This window comes from Felis catus, chromosome A2 (assembly GCF_018350175.1).
Source record: "Felis catus isolate Fca126 chromosome A2, F.catus_Fca126_mat1.0, whole genome shotgun sequence".
NCBI lineage: Eukaryota > Metazoa > Chordata > Mammalia > Carnivora > Felidae > Felis > Felis catus.
Window position 1 is genome coordinate 122,834,539 of NC_058369.1, and position 22,671 is coordinate 122,857,209.

General features: G+C 40.3%; 1 protein-coding gene across 2 annotated transcripts in view; it reads left to right on the forward strand.

Annotated features, from left to right (window-relative positions):
* ITPRID1 (ITPR interacting domain containing 1) overlaps positions 1-22,671 on the forward strand; it is a 115,788-nt gene that overhangs the window by 31,826 nt on the left and 61,291 nt on the right. For both annotated transcript variants that reach the window (XM_045052563.1, XM_045052564.1), the window contains exons 2-5: positions 8,664-8,845; positions 10,246-10,294; positions 10,624-10,667; positions 19,808-19,859. In XM_045052563.1, coding sequence (XP_044908498.1) covers positions 8,664-8,845; positions 10,246-10,294; positions 10,624-10,667; positions 19,808-19,859 — 327 coding nt within the window. The remainder of the gene's footprint in view (positions 1-8,663; positions 8,846-10,245; positions 10,295-10,623; positions 10,668-19,807; positions 19,860-22,671) is intronic.

The window sequence follows — 22,671 nt, forward strand, 5'->3', positions numbered from 1 at the left end:
ATAAAATTAATCATCACACCATCAGGTAAGATGAGTTGTGATTTCAGTAAGCTAACATTGAAGAGCATGTGTTTAATTGTCACAAATCCACTGCTGAATAGCCCTTTGGTGAAATTTATGCCATTATTGCTCACATGCATTTTAATCCCCCTGTCTGGAATGTTTGCCTATTCATTAACCTTCTTCAAGAGCCAGAGCCAATACCTCCCTTTCCAAGAAACCTTTGTTATGCCCCCAAATGATCATTTTCCTCCTTCAATATTTGAGAACAGTTGTTTTATACTTCTCTTAAAATGTGTTTTATGTTCTACTTCACAGTATATAGTTAATAAGTACTATATTTTGTAATCAACTGTAAGCTCCTCAAAGTTTCTTTGTACACAATAGACAGTAAAATATTTCACTGAATTGAATTAGTAGATGATATTATTGCATTTATTTACTTAATAGTTCATGCGTACGACATGCTTTTATGAGGAATGACTAGTGCACAGTACTATCCCTGATGTGACAGAAACTATAAAGATGAGTAAGTCACACTTCCCACCTCCTGAGAGCAAAGACAGAGTCCAGCATGAGAGTAGTCATTCATTCAGTTAACAGTCATGGCTGATCACCTATTATCATCCATGGCCATGGATATAAAAATAAATAAGTCATGGTCCTTGCCAAGGAATTGCCAAGGAGTCCACTTAGTTGAGTGGGAAAGGCAGAAGTGCAAATAAACTACTTGAGCATGAAAAGTGCCACTATAAGGAGTTGCAAAGGTTTCTGTGAATGCCAGGAGCAGGCTAGGACGGGAGTGGAGGGCGATAAGGGGAGAAAGTGCTATAAAGTGAGTTCTCTTTGAGCTCAGTAAAATGGTATCCAGGAAAGAGAAGGGCAGCACTAGCAGAGGGATCTGTAGCCAGTAGCATCAGAGAGGAAGGCATGTTGAACACAAGTAGTTCTGTGTATCTGGAATACAATGTACATGCAGGCACCTGGATTGGGATGCGTGGGAATGGGAGACACCCACACATCCTCTCATTCTCCCTTCCCAGGACGAGGCAAGGCAAATGTTGAGAAGACAAGAGTAGAAATAATGAGGAAAGAGAGAATCATTGAGAAAGAAAAATCTCTTTAAAGTTGGAGGAGGATTGGAACAGGGCTAGGAGTAGATGAGTCAGTTGATTCAATTTACCAGCACTTCAAGTTTCTAAGAAGCTGTATATGTAGTTATTGAGCATAATCTTAGTACTCTTTTGCTTATTTCACCAGCAAAAGATGAAAACCCCAAGTCTAAGAGAACTGACTTTGGGTTCCAACTTGGGCACTACTGCCTTGTCTTTAAATCCAGCTTGCTCCTAAATATCAGGAGAGAGCACCCTTCACATATTTCATGGTGGGAGGAAGCCACCCACAGAATAAGTCATCACAGACTGCTTGTTCCTCCTAGCAGAGTATTGACAGAACACTCTATTCTCTAAGATCTGCCTTTACTTCACTGAATCACTTGGAAATCTTTACATGTATTTGTGGGACTTTGATACTTGGACAGTGAGGAAGAGCAGAAGGGCATTCCTAGCTTGGCTTTGTTGTTTGAGTTTTTGAGTGGTCTTCCAAGTAATAGCAATGGTGTTTTATTCTCAGCCCTTTTATAGTCTTGATGGACATAACTTTAAAATATGTTTTAAATGTGAGCTCCACTCATCAACCAATAGGCTATGTGGAGGCCAGAAATAGAATAACCATCTTATGGAATCATCTCATCACATCCAATTCTCTCATATTATGCAAGAGGAAATTACATTCCAAGACAACTTGAAACCACATGCCCAATGTCATACAACCAATGAACTATTTGTTGATTAATTAAAATAAATTACTTTTTGTTTCCCTGGTGATGAGTTAAGATCTTTCCTCTGCTAATGCTGTTGGAAGGCACATAGGAGAAGGTAACAGAAGGTATTTACTCAGATAGCTTTGGTTGAAATAGTGGGAGTGGACAGACATCAAGTGACTAGCCAGAAAATTCCGCTTCAAAATGAAGGTAGAATATATATTTATATAGTTGAATATATATTAACATATATAATCTGATCACTTTTCTAATTCAAATTGCATTGTTCCCTGACATCGTATACCTGTTCCTGGCAAGTTGCACCTTCTCATAAATTGTTTAATTGTTGAATACCACACTTTTCTTCATGGTTTAATAACCAAATTTGCACCGATATTTCTCAATTCCTTTTTGGCATTCATTTAAACAGTAATTTATTCAGCAAACATATATCGAGTACCTTTTTCATACAATTATGATATGAGAACTAAGAGCTCTGTCCTGAAGAAAATCCCACAGTGGGATAAACAGAAGGAGTGTTGAAAGTTGGCAGATTATTGAACTGAATGGTCAGGTGTTGATGGGTCATCTAGATTGACAATGAAATCTTCTGGGAGGATGACAAAAAAAAGTCCCACTTTCAATCAACACACACTTATAAAATGTGAAAATACTTTAGTAGTGATTTACATTAAATTATTGGATTACAGGGAACAATTAAAGCCACACTTACATAGGGAAAGCATGTAGATAAAAAAAGATAAGAGGGAGTTAAGAACTGAGGTATAGAACAATAAAAACTTAGAAAAACCAGCAAAAGATCTTGAGAAAAAAGCCTTGAGTGAGATAGGAAGAAATCTGAGAGAGCATATTATTAAAAAGCATTGTTTCCAACAGATTGTTTCCATTAAGAGGAAGTGCCCAAGTACTGAAAATTCTAAAATGATAAGAACTGACAGTTGAGCATTAGCATACTGATTTGGGTGGGTTATAAAGAGAGTGAGAGGTGTGGATGGTGCTGTACATGGGAGCTTTTTGCTATGATCCAAATGAGACTACAAGTTCTGATTCACATAATAAGGTTGACAAAAGCAGAGGAGGTCAGTGTGAGATATCTTTTAAGGGCCCCTCTCTCACTCTCTTTTAAGTAACCTGTTGTGAGGTGTAAAAGGAATAAAGGAATTAAGGAAGACTCATTAAGTTCTTGGCCAGAGCAACTGCCTAAATAGTGGCACCATTTATTAATATTGGGGACACTGGAATAAAGCCAGGGATATAGGGGGTCAAGTAGAAGTCAAGGAAAGAATAAAGAATTCAGTGTGGCACATAGTAACTTAGAAATGTCAGTATCCAAGTGAAGATATCAAGTAATTGGGAGTAGCCCATTTGGAAACTCAGGGGCCCTATTCTAAGGATCTGGACTAGATTTGGAAATGTGAATTTGGGAATCATCATCTAGAAAACTAGAGTAGGAGTTGGAGAGAGATTGAAGGGTCATTCAATGACCAATGAGTGGAGGATCATTTTAAGATAAGAGACATTTTAGCATGTTGTAAACTAAAGGGAACAATTCAGTATGGAGGGAAAACAGTGTCCAAGCAATGTCTATGAGTAGAATAGAGGTGACAACGGATGTTTGACATTGGGAGTTTAGAGGATATTCACTTACAGTGATGAAGTATGACCCTGGGAATTGAATAGAGAAAGGAGTGTTGAAAGTCAGCAGAAAACTGAACTGAATAGTCAGATGTTGATGGGTCATCTAGATGGACAATGAAATCTTTCAGGAGGATGACACAAATACCATCCCATTTTCAGTAAGTGAGGCCATATGTCCTGGGTGTTAATGACAACTTAGTTTGGTAGCCTTGAAAGGACAGAGGAAATAAGATCTGAAAGTAGCAATGAGGAACATGGAGGAAATTGATATCACCTCTAAGGTTAGGGTCCTGATTCAATGGGTGAAAAAGAAAAAACTCAGCTCAGAGAGTGACAAAGTAAGCTGTGTTCAGGTTTCAATTAGAAAAAGGACATGAAGGGACATTCGATGAAGAGCTTAGGATAAAGGGGATCTGGTGGTTGACAGTCTGTGAATACCAGAGGGCAAAGGTGTTGGGAGCACCTGAGAAGGGTGAGAGATTGGGCCAGATGAGGCAATGTCCACTGTCACATGAGCAAGGCCCTAAGGCATGATAAAATTAGTCCTATGATCTCTTAGAGTATGATGTTTGAATCAGTTCTCTTAAAGTGGCAGCCTCCCAGGACTGGTTTCTTAGTCTGTAGAGGGAAGGGAGTTGTATCAAGGCTCATGATAATTATTTTTTTGAGAGCATGAGGGGCTGTGAAGGCTTCTTTTTTAAACTTCTGTGTATGAAGTCATAGTTGAGAAAGGGGCAGGTCTTCCTGGAGCATACGGTTCTATGTAGACTTCTCCTAAATTTTTCTACTGGGGAAGTCATTGTATATGGAAGGTGGAGGGGAGCCAGACAAGCCTGGATATCATTGAGATCTCACGAAAGGCTTGAACAGAGGCTGTGGTGATGAGGATCCATAGTAGAGACATAGAGATGGTAAGATTCCTGTAGACTCCGAATTCCTGTGGAATTTTTTTCCTGTGTGACGTTTTCTTCTTGACCACAGGGCTCCTTCAGAAGTGGAACCAAGGCTAGAACTATAGCCTGCAATTATAACCTTGAAATTAAGATCATAGTTGAAGGAATTTCCAAGTTCTGATATGTGTCTCTGTTCTCAAATAAACATGCATTCTCATGGTCACAGAAATATTTTATTCTCGTACTCTCCAAATGTATCTTCTCAATTATTCAAACTAAGTAATCTCAAAATGACACAGGTTATAGGCAAACCATGAGTGTCAAATTTATCTCCTATGGAAAAACAACTGAACTGTTACACTGATTGGTGATTCTTTTTCACTGGACAGTTCTCGACATGAAAATGACCTAGAGAGGCAACATAGAGAAGGAAAATGAAACAAAACAAAAAAACAAAAGCAAAACAAAACAAAAAACCTGACCAATGTGGGTGTTGATTGTTTTATACACATTTTTCATTAATTTTTTCCAACAGCCGTATGAAGTGGTTATTTCATACTCATTACAGAGATGAAGAAATAGATTATCAGAGATGTTTGAAAATTTCCCCAAGGAGATGTCAGAAAAGCAACAGAGCTGAGATTAAAATCTGGAGTTATCTGACCTGAAAGGACTTATTCTTTTAACCACATAAGAACCAAGATATACTGGCTAAGCCAGCTGGTGTTCCTTTCCCAAATAACCAAGCAATCAACTTGCAGTCACAGATTCTTTACCCTGGGCAGAGTTCTGTGCTGGGATCTGTAGGGAACACAGAGATAAATAAAGCACAGTCCCTATTCTCCAGTATGAATAACCTGTTTGGCAAGATAACCTGTTTGCACAGAGGTGCAAAAAGTTAAATAACCCCAGAGGGCAAGAACGTAACCATTGTCACTGCTTTAAGTATGAGTATCAAATTCTATGATTTCACTGTGGGCTGAAGGCCTCACAGTGAAAAGGAGCAGGTATGGTTGCATTTGCTCAAGGAAGAAAATGTCATGGAAAATTAATGTAACAACACCATTTTTTTTTTCATTTTGGCCTTTTTAAAAATTTTGAAAGCTTGATAATATTTTAGTACATTACTCTTTGTCTTTTCAATATACTTTGTTGTTGTTTTGTTTTGTTTTTACAAAATCGAGTTTCCGGTGGATATATTATTTTGCATCATCTTTTTAAAATTAAACATAATATGAGAAATTTCCCACATTAATGGAAGTTCTTTATACACATAAGGATTAATAACATAGTAATTGGAATAGAAAGGATCTGAAGACAGGAAAGGGACCCTCGGGCACAGGAAACAACATAATCTAGGATGAAGATTCATTTTGGGCCAAGCCAGCATCAGCAAGAATTTGGATCCAAATGGTCCTTGGGATAAAGAGTTAACCAGAGGAATCAGCAGAGACCACATCCTACAACTTCTGCTCTGTCAGTCCCCTGGGCAATTCAGGGCTACCACCCGATCTGTGTCCCTTTGCAAAGGACTGCTCTCAGGGTCAAATCCGTGGATGCCAAAGGAGGGTCATGCAAACATCAGAGAATGCAAAGCAGATTTGTTTACTGATCAGAAAGGCATCCACGAAAAACGGCTGCACAAAAGAGTTGTTCTTTACAGACCAGTCCCTGACCCCAGCCTTTAGCAAGGGTTCCCACTTTCCTTGGCAAGCGTTTTACTGCTCTCAAGCCAACGACAGCTGAGCTGGAAGGCAGCATACCCTCACTGGTTGTGCAAGCCTGGTGGCTGAGGTCAAACATGCCGTTTTAGAGAGGAAGTCTGAGACATACCGATAAAGCAGCACTTCTATTGAAAATTTTGATGATTTTTACAGGGTTGTATTTGGGAAAGTGGTAGCTAGGTTAAAATTTGACACTGGAGCACAGGAGCCACAATTTGAGGACTGTGAGCTGCTTGACAGGCCCTGCTCCTACTACAGACAAGAGTCCTTTGTGCTAAATAGGACCTCCCTGTCAGCTGAGGTGGGTGGACGAGCAAGACTATTTTGGGGTATCTTATTTTCCCATAATACACTATTCTTTTCTTCAAACCCTGAGCACGTACTGAGTCTGATATTTCACGAATCTTGTTGAGCATGATTTGGGAGATTTTCCCTCCTTGTGAAATTCTGAATTGTCAGAGTTGATGCTCTGATAATAATTCACATGCCCAAGATGCACTGCATTGCCAAAGAGAACTTTTTTTATTCAGAAGTACCAAAGCTTGTGTAAAATTAATAACTAGAAATTAAATTCAATTCCTACAGTTTGTCTTGTGTTATAAATTCTAGTATACCAGATAACCCTATAAAGTTTAGAAATATTTATCAGGGCGCCTGGGTGGCTCAATCAGTTGAGTGTCCAACTTCAGCTCAGGTCATGATCTCGCTGTCCGTGAATTGGAGCCCTACATCACGCTGTGTGCTGACAGCTCAGAGCCTGGAGCCTGCTTTGGATTCTGTGTCTCCCTCTCTCTCTCTGCCCCTCCCCTGCTCACGCTCTGTCTCTCTCCATCTCTCAAAAAATAAAATAAAACATTTAAAAGCATTTTTCAAAAGAAATATAATCTTATCTGTATTTTTTTTGACTTGTGTTAGCATCAAAAGTTTTATTAACATTTATTTGCTCCCAGAGGATATTCTAAAGGTTAACTTTCTGAGGTTGGCTGACTAAAAGGCTCCCCGTAAATATAAATTTTAACTGTCCACTCCTTGCTATAATTTTTAAATAATTGAAATTTCTTAGTAATTGTTTTTTTATGCATAAAATTAATAGTCGTCACAATTGTCATTAATTTTTGCAGTAATTTACTATTGCAACAATAAATGTATATTTATACTTCAACTGGATTCTAGAATTTTAATGTACAAAGCATGCAAGTTACTTACTTGCCAGTTGCACGAACAATGTTCACCTATGTACTAAAATGAAAATATTCAAATGTTTTCAGGAAATTTGAATGACTTTGCCTTGATAAAACACTGATTAGAAACAATGGTTTATAGCATATGGTTGGTGATTATGCATGAGTTTAAGGATGCAAGGGGTGCTGCTGAAAGAGAAATTTGACTATTTGGTCATTTCTCTAAACTTGGCTAATACACTGTGCAAATTCAAGTAGATGTCATGGAAAGAAGTTAGTCAGAAAGTGCTTTGGAATTCTAGCTTTGCCACTTTAGTTTTATATGTATTTATTTAGCACCTACTATGTGCTGGGAATATAGTCAAATACTGTAGACATATCAACAAGTAGGAGGCAGGCCCTTGTTCTTAATGTGCTGATAATCTGGGGGTTTTAACAACTCACTCAGCTGCTATAAGCTTCTGTGTCCACCTCTTACTCTGCAACTCTCATAATGATGTTAATAAAGGTTAAGTGAGATAACAAAGACGATCAGTATTTCTTGTGCCATATACATAATATACTTACTAATATTCTAATTGTCCCAATCATCCTAGAGGGTAGATGGTATGGTTTAATAATTATGGGAATATGCTTGGAGTCTGGTGCCCGGGTTTGAGTGTTGGTTGTTGTGTGGCTTTAGGTGTGCAACTTTAGATACACAACACCTTTCTCTGCTCTTCAATCTGCTATAAAATTGTGACAATTAGATTGCCTCTTTGGTTGGCAATTTAATTAAATAATAGATGTATGGAATGCAGCATAGAATCTAGCCCACGATAAGTACTCCACTGAAGTCAACAGTTATTATAACTCAGTAGAATTTACACCCAATTAAAAAATAAGAGAATGTAGAAAGATTACATAATTTACCCAAGTCCACCCAATAAGTTGCAGACATGAGACTCATCCAGGTTGATCTGTTGCCAAAGCCCTTATTTTTTACATTTTGAGTCTCTAAAAATATTGTTATAGATGTAACTGTTGGATAACTTGGAAGGGTATTTATTATGTAATCAATACTTTTAAACTTCCTTCCTGGCTGATGTACCCTCCAGTCCACAGTTTCTTTGCATCCACATCGCAGTCCATCTGATTGGATCCACCAGAGGGTGGATGTGGCCTGGTGACAGGTGAAGTCACATTAGTCCCAGCCTCCTGTGGCCTCTCCACTTAAGAGGCAACCACTTCTCTGCACTGGGACAGGGAACTTAGCTCTGGTGGGTGAGCCAGGCTCTGGAAGATTGTAAGTGTTGGTGGTATGAGCACTCTGACTTCTCCCTCTCACTGAACCAAGCCTGAAAGCTGACTCATTGCATCTGATTTGTTTGTCTGCATGTTTTAGTTTGCCGAATTACTCCCTTACAATGGCAGAGAGGTCACATGGATCCAGCAACTCCCCAGGAGGCCAAGAAAAGAGCAGGAGAGAGATCCTGAGGTCCACCAAGAGGGCATGGGCTCGCCTAGATCAGCAGCTGCCACCTGGCTCTGAGGAGGAAAGCCAGGGTCTCACCATCCCCCTGCTGGGTGAGAACAGGCCCTCAGGGCTATATGAAAACATCCTGCTGTGGGTGGTAAGGGATGTGGGGACTTGGCTGGGGGCAAATGATTTGGAACAAATGCTTGGCTTTGAAGATACCGGTGTTCCTGGTGGGACGCCAGAAGCATCTATGAAACGGGCACTTCTGACTTTCCCCACAGACATTCAAAACACACACCTTCTTGATGGAAATAGGCCAACTTTTCCCTTTCTACTCTGAGGTCTTCTCATCCCAAGTCCCCCATGGACTTGGAGTCCACGCCAGAGACATGAGGCTTCCTTCAGAACACCAAACATTTTATTGAAAGGCTCTTATATGCCGGGTCTTGCACGAAGCATCCCTGATAATTTTAATAGTTTAAAGAGTAATAAGTAGGAAAACACTTCTCCCTCCACAGTGATGTTGCTGTTTGATGGCTTTTCTTCCTTGCCCACCACTTCACTCATTCTACCTCTCTGGAATCCCTAAATTTAAAAATAAGCATCTTCCATGCCCACCTGACACCTTGTGAGTGGGTAAGTCAGGTACTTCACAGTTTGGTGGGACAAAGTCAAAGAAAATCAGCCCAGAGTAGCCTGTAGCCGCCCAGAAAGGAAAGAAATATTTACCGAGAAATGCTGCTTTTCTACCTTCTCCTTTTTGCCTGTTAACTATTTGTTAAGCCAGTGACAAAGATCCACCTTAAAAGGCCTGTGGCTTTTTAACACAGGGTGCCTTTGGCAATCCTGAGACTGTAGTGCACTATATCCCTGGAATGAATGCAAATTTGGTTTAGAACCTGGCAGAGAACTCCTTGCAAATCAACATCAGTGGCTAGCCTCCTCAGGTAAATGTGATTCAATAAGGAGAGGGTCCATGGTGATCTATATCTGACAGGAGAAAGACAAAAGTCTGGTGTGCGTAATCACCCTTCATGTTCACACCAGGTAATTTAAAAATTATTCTAACATCTCTTGCACTTTGGTGATTTTTCTTCCTTTTCACTTTTCCTTTTCCTTTTCCTTTGCCTGCCTTCCTTCCTTCGTTCCTTCCTTCCTTCCTTCCTTCCTTCTTTCCTTCCTTCTTTCCTTTCCTTCCTTCTTTCTTTCCTTTCCTTTCCTTTCTTTCCTTTCCTTTCCTTTCCTTTCCTTTCCTTTCCTTTCCTTTCCTTTACTTTCCTTCTTTCTTATTTCTTCAAATCAGTCATTTGGCAAGTTTATATACTTTGTTCTCAGGAAAGGCTGATTATGGAAAGCAGGAAGTTTTGCCTTGGGAAAATGAATGAATATGCTTATAGAAACTTGTGATTGAATATGTAGGAAATAGAGCGATGGGTGGTGGCTGGGTAACAGGTAGCATTATTTTACCTGGTGTGCTTTGATTGCCCTGTTCCTTTCTCTTCTGTAGAAGATACCAAACAAGCAAGTATTCAGCAGTGGCTGGACTCTGGATTCTTGTAAGTGTTTCTTCGTGCCCTTACACATTTCTCTTCCAAAGATCCTTGCAAACAATGTGGGTAGCTCTGCTGGGGCAAGGTGTGACAGGTAGGGATTTTCATTTTAACTGGGCGCATGAAGGATGGCTCCATTGTTACAAAAGTTATATATCAATTTCAAAGTACACAATAGAATACTGTTCCAGTTCCTGGCTGTTGATTGGTTTTAAAAAGCCCTCCCATAATAAAGCCTAGCTCTGCATTTACTCTCATCTGTTTAATTAAATTGCAATTCAGTATAATTGAGTTGTGCACATAGTTTGACTCGCAATATTTTTGTTTCTTTATAGGGTCTCTGTAAATGAAAACTTTCAGCAAGACATCGACCACACTGGTAAGACAAGAGAACCAGAAGCAGTTAAGCTTTGTGGACCTGAGTAGATTCATTAAAATGTCTGTGTGAATAAATCTTCTTAAAATGAGATTATTGGAGCTTACTAGAAATGGAACAGATCTCAAAAACCACCCAGCTCAATTGCTTTGTTTGATGTATAAATCTGAGGCTCAGAGAGGATAGGGGGTTACCCAGCAGCAGCAGGTTGGGGGCTGCAAACCAGGACTCTTGCCACATCATTAGCTCAGACTCTACCAGAATACTCACTGGGTCCTATGAAGACATTTTGTAAGGATATAATTATGGAAATGCAATTGCTTTAACTTTCCCTCATGCTGTATTGTACTTCTATGTTTAAATCTAGTTTCTTTCTCTTCTTCAGTCTCAAAGTTATATCCTCTCTTTCTAATGATGCACTTGTTCTCAAAAAGAACAATATTGAATTCTACAGCAAACAGTGCAAGTATGTATTTCTGATGCAGAACATATATCACACCTGTTACATTGACATGTGATAAGAACATTATAAAAAGAAAACAAAATTAATTGCAGATCTCACAGTTTCCGTATTCTCTAAATGAAATAATGTATTTCATAGATATACAATCATAAAATGCGCTCACCGACTGACTGTTAGTCTGTGGAGCATGCGATGCTTGATCTCAGGGTTGGGAGTTTGAACTCCATGTTGGGTGTGGAGATTACTGAAAAATAAAATCTTAAAAAAAATAAATAAAAGGCACTCACATTTTAAGTGCTGCTCAGATAGGAATATAAAACAAGCCCTGGCAATTATAAATGAAAGGCAACACTGACTACAAGATACTTTCTGATTTCATAGATGTTAAAATGTGAAAAAAGGTGTTTTAAAATTGGCAAAATGCCATAAATAATGTATGTAAAAAATGACATAAATTAGGAGTTTAATGATTAGAGGGGAAAACTATTAGTTTAATGGTTACTTACTTGGCTGGTTTTCATTATTTCACTTCCTCCACTGACATCTTCAGTTAAGATTGACCATTGGTTACAAACCAGTTTAAATTTGGGACTTTTTTACTTAATAAAAACAAAATAATACAGTAACAACAGCTAGGTATATCATTGAAATTTCCTCCTTTTCCAAGCTGCTTTATTTTTTTTTAATATAAAAGTTCCATGATCCCAAAATCTCTGAAGATGTTTGCCAATAAACCGAATTTAAGTATCTGTTTACAATAGTGCAGAATCAAGAAAAGGCAAGAACTTAAGAACTATAGCCAGCATGAGATGTCAGATATCACTGATGTTTCATCTTGCCCGGGTCATGGTGGGAGGCCTGGAACCCACTCTGGAGCTGCCAGTAACTGTTTTATTAAAAGCTTCACTGGGGCGCCTGGGTGGCTCAGTCAGTTGAGCGTCCAGCTTCGGCTCAGGTCATGATCTCACAGTCTGTGAGTCTGAGCCCCGCATCGGGCTCTGTGCTGATGGCTCAGAGTCTGGAGCCTGCTTCCGATTCTGTGTCTCCCTCTCTCTCTGCCCCTTCCCTGCTCATGCTCTGTCTCTCTCTGTCTCAAAAATAAATAAAAACATTAAGAAAAAAAATTAAAAAAAAAAAGCTTCACTTCCTAGAAATTAAAGACAACCATGGCCCTTCCACCTCTGAATCAAGTCAATGAACTGTAAAGGCACATACAGGAGGTGCAGAGCTGGAGGAAAGAAGGGATAGCAATCAGAAACACACAGTTCCCATTTGCCAAGTCCTTTATCTTCAGTGAGGTTTTTAATAATAGTGGAAGGGCTTATTACAAGTTTGATCGAGCCTTCATTTTTACAAAGCCCTTTATGATCTATCATATTTTAAACTCAGTCACCTGTGTGGAAACAAGGCTGGTGTTCATCTGAGCTTTGCAGGTGAAGAATTTGGGCCACAAGGTGATCACAGTTGGTTACAAGAGGGCCAAGGAGCATTAAGTCCAGCATTCTATCAGCCCTCCGTGGGCTGGTTTAGCCATGATGAGACCAATAAACGTGGAGTTTAGGGAAGCCAAGAGTCATACTGAAAAATGTGGAAACTTGAACGGTATCAGAATCTGGTCATGTGAAGGTCGTGGTGAGGGTGGCAGGGAGAAAATCTGTGGCAAGGTGAAAAGAAACTGAAAGGGGAGAAGAGTAATCCCTACTAGAGGCAAAATCCCATAAAAACTCATGCAATCCTATGGCACCTGGGCGACTCGGTGGGTTAAGTGTCTGACTTCTGCTCAGGTCATGGTCTCCTGGTTCGTGAGTACAAGTCTCGCATTGAACTCTCTGCTGTCAGTGCAGAGCCTGCCTTGGATCTTCTGTCTCCCTCTCTCTCTGCCTCTCCCCTGCGCGCTCTCTCTCTCTCTCTCAAAAATAGATAAACCATTAAAAATAAATAAATAAAAAATAAATAGGTAGATAGATAGATGATAGATAGGTAGATGATAGATAGATAGATAGATAGATAGATAGATAGATAGATAGATAAGAAGCCCTCATGCAATCCTAGTATGATGCAGAGTGGTGCATTAGTTCCTGGGGCAGCTCTAACAAATTACCACACACCTGGCAGCCTCAAACAGAAATTTATTGTCTCAAAGTTCTAAAGGCTGAAGTCTGAAATCAAGGTGTGTCAGCCAAGGTCATTCTCTCTCTAAAGGTTCAAGAGAGGAATCCTCCCTTGCCCCTTCCTAACTTTAGGTGACTCCCAGAAATCCTTGACATTTCTTGGCTTGTGGTGACATCCTTTCCATTCTCTGCCTCCATATCCACATGGCCACTTTTCCCTGTGGGTCTTCTTTTCTCTTTTTTTAAGGACATTAGTCATTGCACTTAGGACCCACCCTAATCCAGTATGACCTCATCTTTACTAATTGTATCTACAAAAACCCTATTTCCAAATAAAGAACACATTCTAAAATGAGAGATCAGATACGGAAATTAAATTCAACTCACTACAAGTAGAGTTTATTTTAAGGCTGTTTCCTTCATTGGTCACCCCTGAGGCTTTTATACTTTGAAGTAGGAATAAGATTCAAGTGCCTGCTCATCTTATAGGTGACCCAGTGACTCCCAGAGAAGTCAGGTGGGCCTCTAGGTCTCAAACTGAGCCCCAAATAAATGGGACAGGGGATGGCATAAGGCTTCAGTGGACCTATTGCTGAATTCCTTCTGAATTTTGAGATGACCAAGGTGGGGTGTTGTCCTCTTATGGTGACTCTTGGGCTTTCCTGCTGCTCTGTGTCTACCCAAAGTCTCATTTTTATTAAACTGGAATCTGACTGGCCCATTTCACATCGTGTTGAACACCATTACACCAGGTAAAGCCATGAGCCCTTGGCACTTCCGTCTCTTTGTCAGTAGAACCAGGAGGGGAAAGAAATGAAAACATGTGAAGGCCACACAGCTAGGTACTTTACATAAACTATCTCATTTTCCCCAACCATCTTCCGAGGTAAATATTACCATTACTAACTTTTGCAAGAAAGAAAATGAGACTCAGAAAGGTTAAGTAACTTGCCCAAGGTAGCCCAGTCAGTAGACAGGAGGGTCAAGATTTGAATTTGGATCTGTCTGACTCTGTAGCCATGTTGCCTCTCCAGAGGACTGGTTCGATTTACTGTTACTATATGTGCTATGCATGGAAACCCCTGGGAAGAAAGCCCTGCATCAATGTCATTGCCAGAAAAATCAAAGTGTGAGCATCATGGCTAATGTCACCGACATTTACTTCTCTCTCCAGGTCTTCTGGCTCTTGTGCATCAGCCTTCAGAGCCACAACACAGTCCTCCAGAATTTAAAAGTCTTAGAGTAGAACTAATTTTTGAAGTCAAGCGAATATCTACGGAAATGTAAAATAACCATATCTGGATCTTAAAGTAAAAAAGACACATCAAATAATTCCTCTGGAAAGCCACATGAAGATAGGCTGGCTGCTTGCCTCCCAGGTCTCATTAAAGTACTTCACGAAGAATGCTCTCTCACTGTCTGCCCTGTCTTCTGACAAATATTTGGGCATTTTAGCTAAGGGGTCTGGCAGTCTTCTTTTTAAGTATCTCCAGAGCATTGTCTGCTCAAGGCACATGGATAACTTACAGGGAACACCCTTATGGAAATCCCTCAATTTTTTTTTTGTCTTTTTTCTGTCTGAGAACCTCCACCGATGGTGAAGATCAACCCCTCTTCGTGGTCACCAACTGCACACCCAAACACAAGTTTGATTCTCAGTTTGCCCTCAGTGAGGATCCATGGGCCTGCCTTCTTATAGCCACAAACCCGATAGGACATTCAGAACCTCTTTGGGGTCAGTTGGGGTGCTAAAGAAACACGGTTATGAGTGTTAAGGTCTCTCTTCTCAGGTTTCTGACTCATTCTTAATCCCAGATTCCATATTAAAACTGTGTATAAGAAAGCCTGGGGAGAGGAGCTAGTTTCTGGTAAACCCATTCCCACCACTGAAGAACAAATTAGACATCAGCACCGTCGCCCTGTTAGAGTGCATTGGCGTTATCCTGTGGGGACAGACACCTACACCGATGCGTGTGCCACATTATATAATGTACACTTGTTTACCAACACAGCCAAGAATAACTGCGAGGGAAAAAAAAAAAAAGAAAAAAAACCAGAACCAACTCCTACAGCAAAGAAACAGTTTTTGTCAAAGATCTGCTTGGAACCATCGATTACTTGATGGGTGGTTAATTCATTTGTCCTTTTAATACTTAGATACTTCTCCAATCCCCAGAGAAATCTTTGAAGCATAAACTTACACCTTTCTGGAAGGAACTCATTAAATAAGAACTTACAGAATCAAATTCTAAAGCCTGTGGTCTATAAGATGAGGTCAATGTAAATCCAGTTAAACATAATAGATACTCCCTAATGCTTACCAAACAAAAGCACTTAGAGCAAAGAACTGAGCTAGGGGAGAATGCAAAGATGTAGAATGCATGGCTCCTGCTCTTACTTGTATCACTCTGACTTCCCAGGACCATTGCAATCTGAATACAACCTGGGCCAGCTTTTCACAAGACCCTCTCGTCTCAGCCCCTCTCGTTGCCAACCTAGTTCTTGATCTTTCTTCATCTAATTCCTCCTGTCCTAAAATCTTCCTGTTCTGTTCTCCTCTTGCCCTTCTTTTGAGGCCTGATTCAGGTCCCATATTCTCTATAAGGCCCTTCCTGACATCTGCACTCAAAGACTCAATTTTTTGTCTGAACACCGGTCACATCCACGAAGGGTTCTGCCCATATGGCACTTGGTGCTGCCTCAAATTATTAGGGAGAGGACTCACTGACAAAATTGCAAATCCCACTGAGGTAGGAATTATCTCTAACACATCTGATTTCCCCAAAGCTAGTCAACAAAAGATCTTAGTAAAACTGGTCCATAATGAAGCCGATGTGAGTCATATTGGGAAATTTTCAAGGAAGAGAGACTTGGGCTAGTCAAAGAGCAATACGTTTTAGAAGAAAACAAAGAGGCAAAGGAAGACAATGCCACTTGGTTCAAGGAGCTTGAACAAAGGCACAGAATGAAAAGAAAACCAAATGTGTGCAGGAAAACATAGAAAAGGTGGTCAGATTAGAGAAATGGTTTCATGCTGGGGAGCAAAGGCGGAAATTTTTTCTGGTAAAAAAGGTGTGGTCAGGTTATAAATGCCTTAAAATCCAGAAAGAAGGAATCACACTTGATGTGTTAAGATCATCTCAGGTTCCAAAGGAGAGGTAATTGTAATTGGGGTCTGTATTGAGTAGGATTTGGGGACCGTATCTTTGGTCATGAATAGTTAGTGATGGCTGCCACAGGTGCAGTGCTGGGGAATTGAAGTCCACGTGTTACAAACGTGCTATCTCTACACTAGTGAGTTATGCATGATTTCTGAGAAGAGAAATGACAAATTCCAGTGTTTATCCTGCCCACTTTGGGAAGATGCTGTTGTGAACTCATGAACTCGGGGTGATGTCATGAGGGTGTGGGCTGTGTGTCAGCAGTGGAATGGAGAGGGGGAGTCAACTGCATCCAGAGAAGAAGCAGATATGTGGGTGAGGAAGAGCAAAGCATTACAGTTGGCTTTAAGGTTTTTGAGCATGAATGTCAGGGAGAAAGAAGAACCTTTTATTTTGTAAGCATATAGACTGCGATTATTTGCAAACTGAGACAACTCAACCCCGCTGACTGCCTCTACCAAGTGTCTTGGGCATGCAGGAGTTAAATACACAGAAAGCTGCAGAATGCTATTATTTTAGAGCCCTGTGAAAATGTAATTTGATTAGTCTATTGGACGATATTCCAAAGAACCAAATGTCTTCCATGAATCAGTCAGAAATGCTTAGGAAAACCAAAATAAAAAATGCTTTCTAAGCCAATAAAGGTGCTAATTAGTGCCTTCTGCATATCTCACTACATCTTCTCCAGTAATACATTTTTCAGGGTTAAGTGCATGTCTGCTGCTTCAGATGGCAGAAGTCCACCTAACAGTAGGGAGGGTGGCTGGAGACTCAAGTATCTAAAAGGGAATCAGAACCGGCGTTTAACCCATGCAATGGGATGTATTGAGTAGAGCAGAGAACTCTTTTTCTTGCTTTAATTCTCTTCCAAATCAACCCTTATAAAACCTAGGGAGAGTAGGACCTTACTTTTTCTTTCTTTCTTCATCCACCATTGCTTTTAAAGAGTAGAGTCTGGTTTTTAAAAAAAACCTAATAAGGGTATCCTAGAAAGAAAAATAAATTGGAGAAAATATCAAGACCAAGCAACTGGAGAAGAAAGAAGGACTTAAAGAGATCATAGCCAGTAGGGATTTACGTGGTAGATACAGACACATCTATAAGTGTTTCGTTTTCTGCTGGGGCAGCCTCAAGCGTGGTGCCTACAGAAGCTTGAGGAAATGCAGGGTAACAGGAATTTGTCCCATTATGGCATTCCCTAGGTGTCAAATTCTTGATGTGGTCCCAGGTAGCTGACTCCAGTGCTTCCGGGAGCTGGGCAGGTAACTGCTAATGAACCAAGCAAAAGGGCAGAGAGAGACTGCGGAGAATCGCAGAACACGTGGGCTCCAACAGATCGCTCCCTGAAGAGATCTGGGATTGATACTGCTGTGTCTTCTGAGTTTTAAGGAAATTCTTGGAATCTCGGTGCTGGGGAGAACTGGGCTACCAGCTTGTGCTGAACCAGCTCGGTTCAGGTTCCTTACTGAATATAGGCAAAGGGAACAAGAACCCTGACAAGCCCAGGAAGTTTATCTTGCAAATTAGCAAACTGGAAAACAACAGCAACAACTATACTTGAACTAAAACCAAAAAGACCCTCCAAGAGGCAAGGAATAATAGTTTCTTACTGTCCCATTAGTCTCTCAACTGCCTGGTTCCAAATGCTTGAGAGGTATGGAGTAGATTTATATGGTTCACCCCATATGACTTGTGTGGCTGAGTTACATTTGTTTTGTAGGGCAGACATTCATTGCAGCCATACTCTCACTAACTTTCAAAATTGTAGTTGTGTATTCTGAGCTTAGTTAAGAACTCACTGTTTACTCACACCTCAGTGATATGCCTTGAGTCCTTATCCTTCCAAGACTATATGTTCCTTTTCCATCCAGCAGGGTCACTGAGCCCTTGTAACAACAGATGAAAACTGTAAGCGTTATTTCCATATATCAAATTTGGCATTCAGAGGCAAGTTCGTGGATACCTTGAGAACTGTTTCTAGTCTCCTCCCCAGACAAGAACTCTGGCTCCACACTGAAGAGCCCTTTATTATTTTCAGGCTCTTTTTTCATATGTTTCAATCATATAGGTTTGTTGTTGTTGTTTTTTTAATTTCTCCCACATGCATTATATTTCTTATGGTGAAAAACTTCACTTTCTTATGGAAGTGCTGAGTGGCAACATTTCCAGTGTGATACGTGCCACACGTTCGTACTCGGGAAAGCACCCGGGAGAACCACCCTGAGAGGAAATGAGAAGGTTGGTAAACTTCTGGAAGCACCAGCCCGAGTTCTGAATGTTGCCTGGGCAGCCAGCAGCCACAGCATTACATCATCACTCCTGCTTACCATAACCACAACGCATCCTAAACGGGCCTCCGCCTCCCAATATCAGCTCTTCTATTCTGCCCTCAGCACCACTAACAAGGCAAATGGACCTTCCGCATCCTCTCTCTCCCATTAATTTGTTTGCTCAAAAATCTTCCCTGGTTTTCCAGGTAAACTCCTCTTTCTGCTTTTCAAATAAGTTACAGGACATTCTGCTGGCAGTGTGGTGTTTTGAAAAGCAACAATAGCAACAAATAAAAATAAGCTGTGATATCCTGCTGGCCACGGAAAATTTATTTAATCTCTCTGAGCCTCAATTTGGCTCTCTATTAAGGAGAGATTCATAATACCTATTTCCTTGATATGTTGTAGGAATTAAAAGAGGTGCTGCATGCCACATGCTTAGCACACTGCCTCATTAATTGATTATTTAATGTTAAATAGTAACTGTTATTGCTATAATCAATAATAAAGGTAATGATAAATTCCTGGATCTGCTACTTTTGAACGTGCGATCACGGGCTCATTACTCAACTTCTGTGAGTCTGTTTCCTTATCTGAAAAATAAGGATAGGTCCTAAATTTTAAGAGCGTTGTGAGGATTAAGAGATACAAATGCATGGAAGATGGTCAACAAATGCTGGGTCCTTCATGTATTTTTTTTGCCTGTCCCCACCCTTGCTCCTCCACCTTGTGGGCCATGAGAGAGTATTCCAAAATGGCCTATGATCCCTTCTGAATAGCCCTATCGCTGTGCTTTGCATTTGCTACAGACCCTCTTGGTGCATGGCAACACCTCTTTCCATCCATCAAATTTTACCCATTCTTAAAAATCCAAGATAGTATCTCCATGAAACCTTGGCCAACTACTCCATTTGCCACTGACTTCCCTCTCGACCAAGCAAGTACATTTCTTCAAGTGGACATCAGACAATTTAGCCATTCATTACATTCTGTCTTGTTCACTACAGAGATGCCTTGTACCTCATGCACATACAATCTCGGATATGGAAATCGATCCCATGTTAATTCGTCTGAGGACTAGAAAATCTCCTATGGGACAAAAGGAGATTAAGCTCATGTCCCCTTTTGTTTGTTGCAGTTTCTGTGCGTGAACAAGGGATGGTGTGCATGACCGTGACGGGCTACATGAGGTAGGTGTCAGTGTCACTCTGCTCCAGTATCTGACAGCCACAGTTTTCATAAATGAAAGGGAAGTGAGGAGCTTTCTTAACAATGCCATGGATCTTGGGATTTTGTCACTGGTTTAGCCACAGCACCTGGAACACTTTCACTAGCCTTGAGAGAAATAGAGGTTCTTTAAATGTCATGAGGCAGTGAGCACAATAAACGAACAAATGCTGGCTTGGAGGGAGGATTTAATTAAAATATATGCATAAAACACATTTGACTGTAATACGAGTGTTCAGAAGGACCTGTTCATGAAATAGTTGCCTCCGTATTCTCACACTGTCAATGTTAGTCATCACCATGCTATTTGCTGGGCAATAATACAGTTGACCTTTGAACAACACGGCTTTGAACTGTGTGGGTCCACCTATATGCAGACTTTTTTTTTAATTCAAGTATAATTAGCATACAGTGCTGGTTTCAGGTGTACAACATAAGGATTCAACAATTCCATACATTTCTCAGTGCTTGTCATGGTAAGTGTACTGTTAATTCTATTTCTCCCATCCCAGCACCCACCTCCACTTTGGCAACCACCAACTCGTTCCCTGTATTAAAGAGTGTGTTGGGTTTTTTTTTTTTAATTTGTCTTCATTAAATTAAATTTCTTTTAATTTTTAAAATTTTTCTTTATTTGTTTTGTTTCTTAAATTACACACATGAATGAAATCATGTGGTATTTGTCTTTCTTTGGCTGATTTCACTATGCAGATTTTTTTTAAAGTACTATACAGTACTGTAAATGTGTTTTGCTTTTGATTTTCTTAATAACATTTTTTTTCTGTAGGCTACTTTATTGTAAGAACACAATATATTATATATAACATATAAAATATGTAATTGACTATTATCAGTAAGGCTTTCGGTGAACAGTAGGCTATAAGTAATTCTGTTTTAAGGGAGTTAAAAGTTATATGTGGAGAGGCACCTGGGTGGCTGGGTCAGTTAAGTGTCTGACTCTTGATATCGGCTCAGGTCGTGATCTTACTGACATGAGATCAAACCTGAGTGTGCTGAGCATGAAGCCTGTTCTGGATTCTTTTTCTCCACCTCTCTCTGCCCCTCCCCTATTCTCTCTCTCTCTCTCTCTCTCTCTCTCAAAAAACAAAGCAAAACAAACAAAAAACAAACACAAAAACACAACAGAGAAATAAACGTTAAAAAAACACCAAAAGTTATTTGTGGAGTTTTGATTGTGTGGGGGGTCAGCACCCTTAACCCTCACGTTGTTCAGGGGTTAACTGTACATAAAATTTCCAATGTTAAGTAGAAAGCAGTAAGATTCTCTTAATATGAGAATAGAGACTAGGTCTCAAAGCAGTGCTCAACAGTGGCAGCAGCATGACCTCAGAACTTAATAGAATTGCAAATTTTCAAGCCCAATCCCAGACACTCTGAATCAGAAAATCTCAAGGTGGGGTTCAGAAATCTGTGTTTTTGCAAGCCCTTCAGGGGATTCTGAGAAATACCCTCGTGTAGGTATCCTATGCCAGTGGTATAGAAAGTGAGCTTTTTGACTTTGAGAACTTTGCTTCCTTGCCTCAGCCACCCTTGCGTGTTTCAAGATAATTCCAACTAGTTAAAAACCAAATACTCAATACTGTATCCCTCTGACTCCTACCAATTCACAATTTTTCTATTTGGTCGTAGTTTTTCCTTCTTAGCAGATTATTTTTGCTGCTTATAGAGTCATAGAGCCACAAAGGACCCCAGAAATCTCTCAGACAACTTTCTCATTTTGTTGAAGAGGAAAATGAAAGCCAAGGTCAGTGACTCACTCCTGCTCTCGTGGCTTGATCAGAACTGTGACTATACATGGATTCTCCTGGATCCAAGGCCAGGGCAGTTTCTGGGTGGCTTTGCTGAGCATTATAAAGGAAAGTAATGCTTACAGACCCCGAATGAAACAGAAATATGGCAGGCTTAATACAAACTGAGGTGAGGCAATAAATGAAAGGATATCTTTTGCCTCTCTCCAGGGCTCCCAGCAAGTTCAGCCATCTGTTAAAATCAGGGTCTTTATTATTCAGAAACATACACGTTCTCAGCCTTAATTGCTTCTCTTGCTCTCTTCTCAGAGAAGCAATTGAACAAAGAGGCAAAGGACAAAATCTGGGCAAGGACTAAGGAAAATTCAGGATAACTTGGTCTTCTAGGGAAAGTGAGATCTACATTGTATTCTTTGATAAATTCCCATTTTGTGCCAATTGGCTGTTACAACTGAGGCTCAGTGAATCAGTGGTACATCAGAACAATATAAAACTGAACTATATTATAACAGGGGCTCATTCTGTTTGGAAGTGCTTTCAAATGACTTGCAACGCAGGCCCATTTAGCTAGAGTGTCATTGGTTTTTGTGGTGGGGGAGGAGCCAGTTACTGTTGCATATGGGTGGCCACAGGAGACAGCATTTAGAGATTGTTAACCATGCACTATGGAATCCGTCACCGTTATGGGAATTAATAGGGAGTCACTTCAGTAACCGCTCACCGTACCTCTTTCATCACATAATTTTAACTTCTTTGGAAAGTTGGTGCCTAGCCGAGCTGTGTTCCTGATAGGTTCCCCAATGATTTGCCATCTGTCAAAAGTGAGACATTCTGTCACCTTTATAATGAGCACTAGCGGGCACCTAACACTTAAATTCTCACACCTTCTGTAACACAATGCTCTTGGAAACAGGAGCATCTTCTCCACTGCATGCTCTCTCTTCTCCAAAGGTGCAGCCATTAGGGATTATTAGAAATGAGGAGGAAATGCAAATGTTTGCTCTGG